General features: G+C 35.4%; 1 protein-coding gene across 2 annotated transcripts in view; it reads left to right on the top strand.

The window, feature by feature from the left end:
* The first annotated feature begins 300 nt into the window (after positions 1-300).
* The window catches only part of LOC120624544, a 32,225-nt gene continuing 19,193 nt past the window's right edge, over positions 301-13,332 (top strand). For both annotated transcript variants that reach the window (XM_039891161.1, XM_039891160.1), the window contains exons 1-4: positions 301-710; positions 3,272-3,427; positions 4,099-4,222; positions 4,628-4,731. In XM_039891161.1, the coding sequence (XP_039747095.1) occupies positions 366-710; positions 3,272-3,427; positions 4,099-4,222; positions 4,628-4,731 (729 nt within the window). In that variant the 5' untranslated portion in view covers positions 301-365. The remainder of the gene's footprint in view (positions 711-3,271; positions 3,428-4,098; positions 4,223-4,627; positions 4,732-13,332) is intronic.

The raw sequence follows: 13,332 nt of genomic DNA, 5'->3' as shown, positions 1-13,332 counted from the left end.
ATTCTGTAAGTTGGCCAGCCTTTAATCATGGCTAACGTTTCTTTTCACGACAAAAATTTGAGAAATAAATTATTTTGTAACTAGATAAAAATAATTTAATTAGCCGGTACGGTGTGCTCTTTCATGGTTGTCACTAATACAAATCATGTTTATGTTTTTTTGTAAACCTAATAACACTTAATTATTCTTTGTTTGCTACTATCACGTAAATACATAACCTTTTTAATTAATTTTGATATAAATACTTGTTTCGTGTTGACTCTGTGTGTATATACTATCGCTATTATTTCTTATATAAATTCATACAAAATTACTACCTTGGTACTCTACTCTACAACATTAGGTGGATACTTATCCACCTAAAAATGGCTTCAAGTCTTTTGAACACTTCAACATATAGTCGATTCAATTTATCTCAAAGCGAATCGGATATTCAAGTTTTTGTCAAAGAATATGGCTATCGCATAAAAAAGGAATTTGCCCGTGAAGATGAAGGCGGCAGATCAGCATTTGTCTCTTTCGCTGAAAAGAAACTTAGTTTAGCGGATGTTACATGGCTTCAGGATAATCAAGAAAGATTTTTTAAAGATACCCCCAATGAGAACTTGTTGAGTTTAAATTATTTGTCTCAAACTGGGTATATTTGTGCAATGGTTTATTCACATGAAGGCAAATATTTGGTTGTCGGTCATTCTACTGGACTTATACAGGTAAGCAGCAATTTTACCCCACTGCGCGAAGAAAATGAATGGTTTGTTAATTATGCCAGATGATATTTAAAATTTGGTTGGTATGTCTGTTTATTTGTGGCGCTCTAGATACAAAAGGTATACGTTTTAGTAGTAATAGAGCATTTTGTGACATAGATCCTCCTCCGTCTACTACTGCTGTGTTTATATTTCTACTGCTTAGCAGTATTGTTGCATTCCAGTCCGAAAAGCGTGACTGCCGGTGTAGTTACAGGCATATGAGGCGTATCACCTGCGCCTCCGGTTGATAAACACAGGGTGGCAATTTGTAGGATGAGTTCCTCGGATAACGGATCGTTAATTATCCACATAAAAAGAATGCCAATTGTTACAATAATTCTTGCAGCAATAGATTAGGCTCATCGCAGCCTTGTAAATGTTCAAGATTCTACCTGAATGATAACATTCACTAGCTATGGCCCGCGATTTCGTCCGCGTTTGTTTTTGTTTTAAAGTATCATGTAGGAATAGTTTCTTTGAGAGATGTGTGGCAGTAGTGGCAACAAAGAATAGTCGATTGCGTTGGGTAAGCAATGTTATCTGGAGTCAGTAAATGCATAGGATCCACTTTGGAGGTTTTAAGGAGTATTTAGTGTACGTCGGTTTCAGCTTTTATCACTAACAACGAGAAGTAACTGTTAAGTTATAAGAGAAGATACTTATGTAGGTACATGTAGCTGTCCTAGTTATAGTTTTTGAAAATATGCAAAATAAGCAAGCAAAATTATGCTACTTACAATTTTCTAAAACAATAGGCTATCCAACACTGAAAGAATTTTTCAAATCGGACCAGTACTCCTTGAAATTAGCGCACGACAATATTCTTAATATTGTTAACCTTTTTTAGGGCATACAGTGTGACAGGGATAGCACTACATTAAAAGTGTTGTCAATTTTTTTAGAGATATTGAATAACAGAATAATTTAGTTAGTGATTTTTTTTGAGATTCCGTTTCAAGAGTTAGGTATATAAAATAATCCGCAGTTCACCACGAAATAAGGTTGTAAGGAGATGGCGACGACAAGTCAGTACACTGTTAAATCACAAACAAGCATAATAGTAGAGGTACCTACCTATCCTTAAAATGAGTTATTTCGTTTTTACCAATATAATGAAAAAAAAAAAAATTAATTGTACGATAAGTAGGTAATACCTAACAACGATAGTTGTATTAGGTATCTAGTTGGTCTCTGAAATACGTACCTACCTAATTATCAGTCATGGATGACCAAAAGGAAATCCTTAATGAATACGCAGACAATATTTTTTGCCATTACCAAAATGAAGAGTTCCCAAACATTTGGTATCCAATGTTCTTTAACCAAGGGCCTGAGAGTAGTGAAAAAGGGTATCAAGGATGGGTGAACGAAAACTATGAGAATTTCTTGAAAGGCACACGTAATGAGATATTGTTCAATCGCTGGTATTGTTCTGAACTGGGAGCCATAACCGCGCTGACCTACTCTCGTAGTGGGAGCCATATCGTTGTCGGTCATGCATCTGGAATGATTCAAGTAGGTACCTAATCTAGGTATGTAATCATCAGGACTTGGCATATCGAGCGATAAGTGTAAGTACAAGTTAACCTAGGAAGCTATAAATACTTTAATTAAATAGGAGGTTTAACCACCACACTGAGCAAAAGAATTACTGATTGAAGTATATAGTAGTAGTAGCATAAACGACGCTCTTGCTCGCTTTACGATATATTCCCTTAGTTACCTTTTTCGAAACACGCAGGGAAGAGGAGCTATAAATACCTAATGTATGTTCACAAAAATGTATATAAATTTAAAAGAAAATGTGACTGCAATAATTTGAACGTTAGAAGCAAAAATAAACTTGCAGTGCAGTACACTACTACTACTACAACTACACAAAATAAGCAATTCATTTAAAGGAAATCGTATACAATTTTACAATAAATTACCGGTTGATATCTTGGGGATGACACTAAAGAAGTTCAAAGTTTGTATTAATAGAGTCATATTATAGTATAAAGGATTACGTAAACGATAAAAAAGCTTGGGTGTGAACAATTGCTCTAACCAGGTTGCTTCTTAAATATTTTCTAATGACAATGTGAGACGGTGATAACAAAAAGAACACCTGGCTTAGTTTGTTGTGGGCTTCTTCTTAGACCAGGGCGCGATTGGAACCCTCGTAGCTTTAGTTTTAAGTTTACGATTGTAGTTATCGCCATCACTACTCACTGCTATGTACACATTTTGTATATAATGACGCATCAAAAGTGCCATCTATGTGGCTATTTGAAATATTTCATTTCATTTGATTTAATAATAGTGAAAGCAGATTATTTTATTTTCATTTATTTTTTATTCACTTTATTGCGTAACTTTTATTCCTTTTTCTTCTAAATCAATCAAACAAACATTATCGCAGCTCCTGCAATCTAAAATTCAGTGTTTTCTTTTGGTTGAGAAAATTCCATATTTTTCTGCACTACAAGTTCTGTTTAATACGTCATTAAGCCTTAATAATTATATTATTCTTCCACCAGATGCGACACGGCAGTACAGGAGTAGTTCTTTGCACGCTACGTAACATACAATTTCCGCCGAAACCTGTTTTCGCCTTGCAGTATAGTCGCCTGGAAGAGCGGATATGCTATGCGGCTTGTGTCGATGGATCTGTATATCGAATTGAAATACCTAATGTGAGCACCTAAGAAATAGTTCTGGAAAATTCCATGGTTAAAAGCTACTACTGTTACTACCTAGTACCTTTAAGACAATTTAGGATAAAAGTAGGCCTAATACCGAATTTAACACATTACTGGCTGCTGTTTAGGAAAGGTACTAAATTACAAGGTGTTTGTGTACCTGCAAGAATATTAATTTCACACACTGCCTGCAGATTTTGGAAATTATTTTATAAAATGCACCTGTCTTAAGTGATCAATGGAACCAAAAAAAGCCATCGATGCGTTGAGACGGCTTTTATGGAATTTATTTATTCGGCCCTTAACCCCATATCATAATTTTGAGAGAACATATCCTGTATGATAATTAAGTAGGTGAATGTATGATAAATATTAAAAGATCTGGTATTGGAAGTAGCAGAAAATATCAGGCATGCATCAAATGGGGATTGAATTTTTATCTATGGCGTGAGATGCGATCGAAGAATAGAGATAGTGGTAATTACTCAAAAGATTCAAAATTCAAAATTCATTTATTTCAAGTAGGCCTAATATAAGCACTTTTGAAACGTCAAGTCGGTCTGTTTGTAGTGACTCTACCATCGGTTAGGAAGGCAGATACTATCAACATAATTTTATGGACACTTAATTTTTTATTAACTTTGTACTAATTATTCTCTAAATAGATGGATACGTCACTGGACGATCCTCCAGAGTATTGCATTCGAGCTGACCCAGCGCTAGAATGCCTTAACACGCAATTCTATGGAAGTCCTGGGATTTCCTCCTACTCAACGCCATACATTACCCGTAAGTGTAAACAATATTCCATACCAATTTTATAATCCGAATTTTTTTCAGTTTCTTACGTAGGTATGTTCGACTTAAACACGGCACTTGATAGTACAGATATACATATATAATTAATTGTTACAAACTTTAGCCCCGAAAAGTAGTTATCTTAAAACAAAAGGGTTGGTAAAGGATGGCACTACTAAATTCAATCTGCCATCTGGAGATTTTAATGACATTGATTTCTTATTAATGCAATCGATGTATTTAAGTTGTCACCACTGCGCTATGTGCACCGCACTTTTAGTTTCGCCACTCATTTAGCTTTGTGCACCTCTGGTAGAAATACTCCAAGCATTGCTCCCTTCATGGCTCACTGAGCTAAAACATTTAGAGTCGGCTAACTTTTATGTACTCACTTAGAAAGGAGTGCTGCACTTTCCCTGGGACTAACAGCTGACCAGACAAGAATGGTTGTCGGCTATTCCGACGCCAGTATTAAGGTCTACGATATGGAGACTTTAGAGGTTTGGTGATCAGTCAATCTTATAAATGCAAAAGTATGTGTTTTTTGTCCTTTCTTTAAGCTCTTACGTCAAGTTAGTTAGGTTAGACGGAGTGTATCAAAGGCTATTTTTTATCCCAGGAAAACTTACGGGATTTGTAAAAAAACCGTAACAAAAACGGTAGAAGACCGCGGGTAGTGTTATTAATATTATTCAATTAAAGTATCTGAACAAATAGTAATAATAATAAATATACTAAAACAATACACACATCATCATCTAGATTCTAGCCCCAAAGTAAGCTTAGCTTGTGTTATGGGTACTAAAATAACTGATGAATATATACTTATAATATAGATATATACACCCAGATACTGAAATACATTCATCTTCATCACACAAACATTTCCCAGTTGTGGGAATCGAGCCCACGGCTTTAGATCCAGAAAGCAGGGTCGCTGCCCTCTGCGCCCATTGGCCGTCAATAGTAAATCGGTTGTTTTATGGTGGAGCAACCGTCAAGATCTGACAACTAATAAATTTGACAGATATATTATGCTTCTGCAAAGAGAAGTGTGTTTACTAGAGGTTAGTATATATTTTATATATATACTAGCTTTTGCCCGCGGCTTCGCTCACGTTAAGTTTTATTTTTGATTTGTTAAATTTACTACAAAGGGTTAAAAAAAGGTCTTGCTGCTTATAGAAAAATATGAACGGAAATTACTTAGAAAATCAGAAACTTTCATATAAATTTTGATCCCCTATGAAATACGTATTTCTTTATTATAAATCGAAAACCTAAAATCAAAGTTTAATTGATGTAGCTTGAAAAATAAATTGATAAATGAAGAATTTTTTACAAACTTTCATCCCATATTTAACCCTGATGGAATTTAAAAAAATCCTTTCCTAGCGGACGCCTACGTTGTAATAACTATCTGTGTGCAAAATTTCAGCCCAATCCGTCAAGTGGTTCGAGCTGTGTGTTGATAGATCAGTCAATCAGTCAGTCAGTCAGTGACCTTTGCCTTTGAGTTACATCAATGGACATAGCATGTTCGTTTTCTCCGTGGAAAAATACATGGTCATACCAATTTTTATGACAATCGGGTGAACGGGGCGGAAGTCGATACTTGACAGCGCCGCCTGGTGGGGAGTTACATCAATGGACATAGCATGTTCGTTTTCTCCGTGGAAAAATACATGGTCATACCAATTTTTATGACAATCGGTTGAACGGGGCGGAAGTCGATACTTGACAGCGCCGCCTGGTGGGGAGTTACATCAATGGGCATAGCGTATAAACCTTCTCCGTGAAAAAATACATAAGCATACCAATTTTCATAATGATCGGTCAAATAGTTTCTGAGTTTATCGATGACATATATACAAACATCCTCTTTTATATATATAGATATAATTAAGTAAGTATAAACCTTAGTGATAGTGTACGTCTGTTAATCATCGGCAACTTACACTTGGGCTCTGTTATGTTTTTTTTATCAAGATTTTTTATAAAAGGGCAATTATTTTTAACTAATGTGGGTGCTAATATCTTGTGTGCTTAGTTTGTCTGGAAATGGAATAGTAGCTAAACTATGCATTGCTATTTAATTGAGATATATGACACGAAAGAGGGCATTTCGTTTTAGATGAACAGTAATACCTACATTTTATGGTTTAGGTATAAAGTGTAAACTACTGCGTAGCGTTTCTGTAAAATTTATGTTCATTGAATATTTTATTAGATGGTCTCTTACAAAGGCAAATAAAATAAAATAAAATATATTAAATACGTAGGTATACTTCACTGGAATAAGGAGAGGCGAGTAGGTACGAATGAAATACGTCAGGTGTTAAATTTATTGTTATTGGCTCTCTTTAGCATTTGCATATTACAGTTTGTGTTGAATATGCATTAGTTTGTTTGATACCAAATTAGAGAAAACAAAATAAAACTTTTATTAGAAAATAATAAATTTCTAATTTGCAAATATAAATAATACCTATTGTATTTTAATATTATTCTATTCCATGGCATTTGGAAAACATTTTGTATTAAAGCAATATTCAGCAAAATATTTATTTTTCTAAGCTTTGTGCAATCTTCATCTATCTTAAGGTTAATTTAATAATTACTGTTCGTAGTTTTCACAACAAAATGAAGATTTCAAATAACCATGCAGTCAGAAATACGATTAAGATTATATTAATTATATTAAGACTGTATTTCTGAGTTATCCGTTTTACATAATGGACGGTTTCCTTGATTTTTCATTTAAAAGGGAGGTCGAAGTGTAAATCTCCTTACGCTAGCCCTGGGAACAATAGACACTGAGTGCTAGTTTGCCAAAAAATGGTTTCTGATCACAGGCCGCACTAATGGCTGAATCTGAAGCTTGAAAGCTGGTGGTCCACGAACTTACTATATTGGGTACACACTCACACACCAAGTGCTCAAGAAGATACTTACCTTAGTTAGGAGATTCCTAACTATTTATTATTTATAGGATTGGGTAATTTTAATTTATAATATAGTAAATAAGATAATCGTTATTGTTGTAGCTATGGATTTTTATCTGAATTAAACTTTATTATTATTATATTCAATACAAATTATTCCTGAGGATTACTAAAGATCGTTAAGTTATGTTATAAACGCCACGAGGATATTTTACTCCCGTGCGTCCCGTTATAATAATTGTGTATTACCTTACTCCTAAACAATGCGACCAAAGTACATAGACAATCTACATAAGATTGTCTATGTACTGACTACTATTACTCATTTACTTACTATTTTAGAACAGAAAATTAAGCTAAATTTTCATAAAATATCATGGAATATCAGGAAATTAGCGCCTGCTTCTATCCAATAATGGACTCTTTTTTGTAAGGAGTGATATTTTATGCATAAAAATAATTGATTATTTTTCTACATTTCGATAAATGAGATATTGTGGCTTATTTAGTGATATGAAGGCATGTGCACTTTTTAATTATATACATAAGAACATTATTTATGTATGACGGAACGTTATTAAGTCAGTGCGGTAGCGCTTTTTCCTCCTTTGTCAAAGTTTATCAATAAACAAATCTTTCATAATATTAGCCTGGCTATAAAATACAAGTACATAGCATGCATATATATATATATATATATATATATATATATATTTTTAGGAACCAGAGGTAAAATTTTAATAAAAAAAACAAATCATGACTACACACACATATATGTTTAGTAGAAGCAAGAGTTTACACGGAACTAATAAAACACTCAACAGATAACTTATTTAAAGAAATTCCATTTATAAATCTAATTTACAACAAAACCAAAATGAGCAGGTTAACTTTCCAAACGGACAGGGGACCCCCTTAAACTAGTTGACGGTACCCGAAGATTCTCTCGAATGCTTTTGCTTTTGCTTTTTCGGAAGGACACTTGCCGATTACCACCTAAGGGGTTGCTACGGCGTCACCGGGGGAGTAGGGCGAGCGCGAAAGCTCGTCATGAGAAGAGCCCCAGGGCTCGACGACATCGGGGGGAGTATGGGAGACGTCGACCCGAGGGTGCCTCCTGCGAGGACTCGGACCTCGGCTCGGTTCGACGTTAATCTGACTGTTGGTGGACTTTTGGACTAATCATTGTTTAGTCCGAAAGCCCCCGTGACCGTGGTAAGGATCCACGTCCGGATGACGTCAGAAATCGGGGCCCTCGTCTTCGCCGAAGAAGACGCTGTGTATGTTGCGTGTGTGTGTGTTGTTGGGACACGTTGTCGGTAGTTATTTTGTCGTCAGGGTCGTCAAGGACATGCTTCGGACGTCGCCGCTTAAGCTCGACGTCGGGGACGGGGGTGTAAGTGGACGCCTCGACCACTAGGGGGTTGGGGTGTCGGACTGCATTTTCAAAGTAGGTCTTTGATAATGATTTCATGTACTGAGCTATGGTGGGAAGATCGAGGTCTCGGTGGAGATCTACGTTGCGCATGAACCACGGACTGTCCGTGGTCATACGCATAAACTTGTTCTGCAGGACTTGAAAGCTCCTGTAGGAGCTGTGAGGGCGATGGGCGAATACGACGCTGGCGTATGTCATAATGGGACGTATGCACGTTTTATACAAGGTTACCTTGTGACGGAGGGATAATTTGCTTTTCCGGCAAATCATCGGATAGAGACGACCCATCACATACGCAGCCTTGTTGCGGGCCTTGCGAATGTGTGCGGTGAAGCTCATTCTATGATCGAACGTTACTCCCAGGTATTTGGCCTTGTCTTGCCAGGGTATGGGACGCCCGTAGAGGGTGACCTCTGCGGGGTTTACCGTGAAGCGGCCTCTCGGTTTGCCCGTGAAGAGCACCGCTGCGCTCTTCTCGGGGTTAACCTCGATCCTCCAGAGGCGGAACCACTTGCCCAGCAGGTGGAGCGACCTTTTGGAGTCGACTTGCAATGTTGCTCTTTTTGGGATCGGTCGCAAAGAGATTCTCTCGAATGAAGCGCGCACCGCCTTTTATAGTCTCTAACACCACCACTACGCGTTGTCCCCTCCACGATGACGTGTTGTGACGATTTCTCCAACAATATATATTGATAGTATAGAGAATTGCTCTACTTTGATATTTGCTAGCTACTACATTTATCTACACAATAAAAGAGTAGTATATTCGTTAAGAAAACTGGCGATGAATTTAGACGGCCTTATAGACAATTTTGAACTTTACAACGAAATTTCAAATTACTTACTGTATAACGCGATTACAATGAAGTGTGTTACCTCCCATAAAACGGTCCGAGTAATGTCGGTTTATAGCCAATATCAGATAGGTTTTACGAGTAAGGGTAAGTGTACACCTGGGGGTAAAACTACATTTATTTGTAAAAGTCCATCATTATTTATAGTAAACTAAAAATAATTCTAGCCATTTAACTATTGCACTAAATATATTGTTATAGGAAAGATCAACTGTTGAGCTTCTTGCGGGCATCTTGTTGGTAGAATCTACCTTCAAAAAAATTGTTGAGTCACAAAAAACTGACCTTAAAAAGTGCTTATTTGTGAAATAAATTATTTTTGAATTACAACAGAGCTCATATCTCTATGACGCAATTTTTACGGTAGGTTTCAAATACACCCCAAGCAACGGGGTCTCAATAGTTTTGGGTAGAAACAAGCCTTAAGGCAATATAATTTTGTTAGTTTAAAGGTACTTAGATAATTTCGGAGATAAGTTCAGTATAATTAGCAAATAAATGTAACTGTACTCATGAGATACCTATGACTAACCTAAAATTATGTGATACAGTATCTTCCAACCAATTAGAAACATGCCTGGAGCAGTGCTCAACTGTCATACCAGACCCTTCACCTTTATTAAAAAGTATGCCTGAAAAACAGACAATTATATTTTCCGACATGTTAGGTAAAGGTTTTGGACCTATTATGAACCATTACCTTGATCACTCAGTGACTAATAGATGTTCACCGGGGGCTAGTTTCGATTATCTTATTAATAGTTTGAATAGTGACTATTTAGATGTAAATAAAAATGTTGTTCTCTTAATAGGAGACAGTTTGAATGTCAAAAAGCATCAAATTATAAGATGCATTGATAAATTACTAGCTTTACATAGTAAAACTCAATGTAAATTCGTTATGTGTGCCTTTCCTTACTGTGGCACATTTAGTTCAAAGCAGAATGAACATATTTATAATTTAAATTTATTAATTTATAACCTGACATGCCGTCATAGTGACGCAGTTTTTTATTTTGACATCAATAAATCCATGTCATCCCTATTGTCTAGAGATAGTTTAATTTTATCTAAGAAAAGTAAGCATCACTTGGCATCTTTACTAGCTTACAACTTAAATGATACTGTTACAAGTATTGTAACTAAGTCTATTGACACCTCTACATATTGTACTTCAAGTACCACCAATATTTCTAATATTGACCCTAGTACTTGTTCTAGTACTATAATAAATAGTTATTTAAACTAGACAGTGAGACAACGGGGAAGCTCTGTAATATGAACATTGTACATCAAAACATACAGAGCTTCACCGGCAAAGAATTAGAAATAGAACTGTTTGTTGAAAAATTCAATATACACATATTGTGTATAACTGAGCATTGGCTCACTGGAGCACAAATAGGAGTTAACATCAATAACTTCAAAATGTCAAGTGTGTTCTTTAGAAAGACTGCTATTCATGGTGGATCCTTAATTTTTGTACGCAATAATATAACATGTAAGGAGCGAAAAAATATAGTTAGTCTTTCTGTGGAGCGCATAATTGAACTGTCTTGTGTGGAGCTGGAGCGTTTTATAATAGTGTGTGTGTACCATCCCCCCTCAGGTGATTTCAACCAATTCGAGGATGTAATGGAAGATGTCCTTAAGCGATTGTGTATGTCTACTAAAAATGTAATAGTATGCGGGGATTTCAATGTTGATATCTTATTACATAATACTACTACGACTAGGTTGTTAAACTTATTTAAATGCTTTAATTTGAATAATGCTTTCGATGAACCTACTAGAATCACAGCAACTTCAGCATCTTGTTTAGATAATATTTTTTTTAACTGTGATATCTTAGGTAAATCGATATTAAACAATTTAAGGTCAGATCATTGTGGCCAACAAATTACTGTTGTTGGTACAAATAGAAATAAACATATTGTTAAGTACAGGCCGATAACTCAGAGTAAACTGACGCGATTTGAAGGTGAAATATCAGCCAAAATTCCTGCTCTCTTTTTTGAAAACTGTCATCCCGACAATCTTTATCGTACGCTTTTCAATGAAATAGAAAGTGCATTTAATAAAGTATTTACTTTTAAATACATAGATTCTAATAAAAAAATGAGGTTTAGTGATTGGGCGACAATAGGCATTTACAAAAGCAGGGATAAGTTGTATGAGCTATATGATGAAAAACAATACAATCAGACTCCAACCTTCCTTGAATATGTAAAAAGTTACTCCAAAACATTTAAAAATGTTTGTAGACAAGCTAAGTCGCTATACATTAAAGATCGGATAGTAAAATCTGAAAACAAAATACAAACAACCTGGAAAATTGTTAATAATGAATCTGGGAAAACTAAATCTCGAGACGGAAATTTTGAATTAATTATTAATAATAATATGGTAACTACTGATACAGAAGTTGCTAGTACTTTTGAAAACTTTTTTCAGAATGTTCCTATTTTGTTAACAGATTCACTAAATTCCTCACCTACTGCAGCTCAGAATTTATTAAGAGGCAACATTAATGAGTGCAAAGTTTTATTTCATTTCAAACATATAGATGCATCGGATATCAGTAAAAACTTCAAGTTGTTAAAATTAAAGAAAACAGGTGATATATGGGGAATGTCGGTAAATATAATATCTCAAATTATTGACGTCATTGCTCCTCTTTTAGCCATAATTTTCAATGAATGTGTTGATTTAGGTACTTTCCCGAACCTAATGAAACATAGTAAACTCATTCCTCTATTTAAATCTGGTAATAAAAATGATATAAACAATTACAGACCTATCTCAATCTTACCAGCTCTTAGTAAGATATTTGAAAAAATTATATTAAATCAACTCTTATATCATTTTAATGTAAATAACTTACTACACCCTGAGCAGTATGGCTTCACTAAAGGTCGTAGCACAACGGACGCAGGCGCTAAACTTATAAAACATGTTTATGATGCCTGGGAATGTTCACAGAACGCCATGGGTGTTTTTTGTGATCTATCTAAAGCTTTCGATTGTGTTGATCATAAAACCTTGCTTCTTAAGCTAAGCCACTATGGTATCCAAAACGTTGCACTAAATTTGGTTGCCTCTTATCTCAGCAATAGAACCCAAAGAGTTTGCATAAATGATGCAAAGTCTCAGGGTTCAAATACCTCAATGGGTGTCCCACAAGGCTCGATTTTGGGTCCTTTTCTATTTTTAGTGTATATAAATGATCTACCGTACCATGTCAGTGGAACATGCGACATTGTATTGTTTGCAGATGATACATCTCTAATTTTTAAGACTGATAGGAGTAAAGATAACTCTGACGAAGTAAACCGTGTTATGTCGCATGTGTCGCACTGGTTTACAGTTAACAACTTACTTTTAAATGCAAAAAAAACAAAGTGTGTCGAATTTATCTTACCAAATGTAAAGAAAATTGATAAAAATATAATGATAAATGGTGAATCACTAAAAATAGAGACTTCCACAGTTTTTCTGGGCGTGACCTTGGATAATAAGCTACAGTGGGGTGCCCATATAGATTCACTAGCGGGTAAACTAAGCTCGGCTGCCTACGCAGTCAGAAAAATTAGACAGATTACTGACGTTGAAATAGCTAGGCTAGTTTATTTTGCGTACTTTCATAGTGTTATGTCCTATGGAATCTTGTTATGGGGTAAAGCAGCTGATATCGAAACTATATTTATATTGCAGAAAAGAGCTGTACGGTCAATATATAAACTTAAATCACGCGAATCCCTCCGTGAGAAGTTTAAAGAAATAGGCATACTTACTGTAGCTTCACAATATATTTATAACAATATAGTATTTGTAAGACAAATATTAGTCTTTATACACAAAAAG

Source organism: Pararge aegeria, chromosome 6, assembly GCF_905163445.1.
Source record: "Pararge aegeria chromosome 6, ilParAegt1.1, whole genome shotgun sequence".
NCBI classification, from domain to species: domain Eukaryota; kingdom Metazoa; phylum Arthropoda; class Insecta; order Lepidoptera; family Nymphalidae; genus Pararge; species Pararge aegeria.
This window is presented reverse-complemented; position numbering and strand designations above follow the sequence as displayed.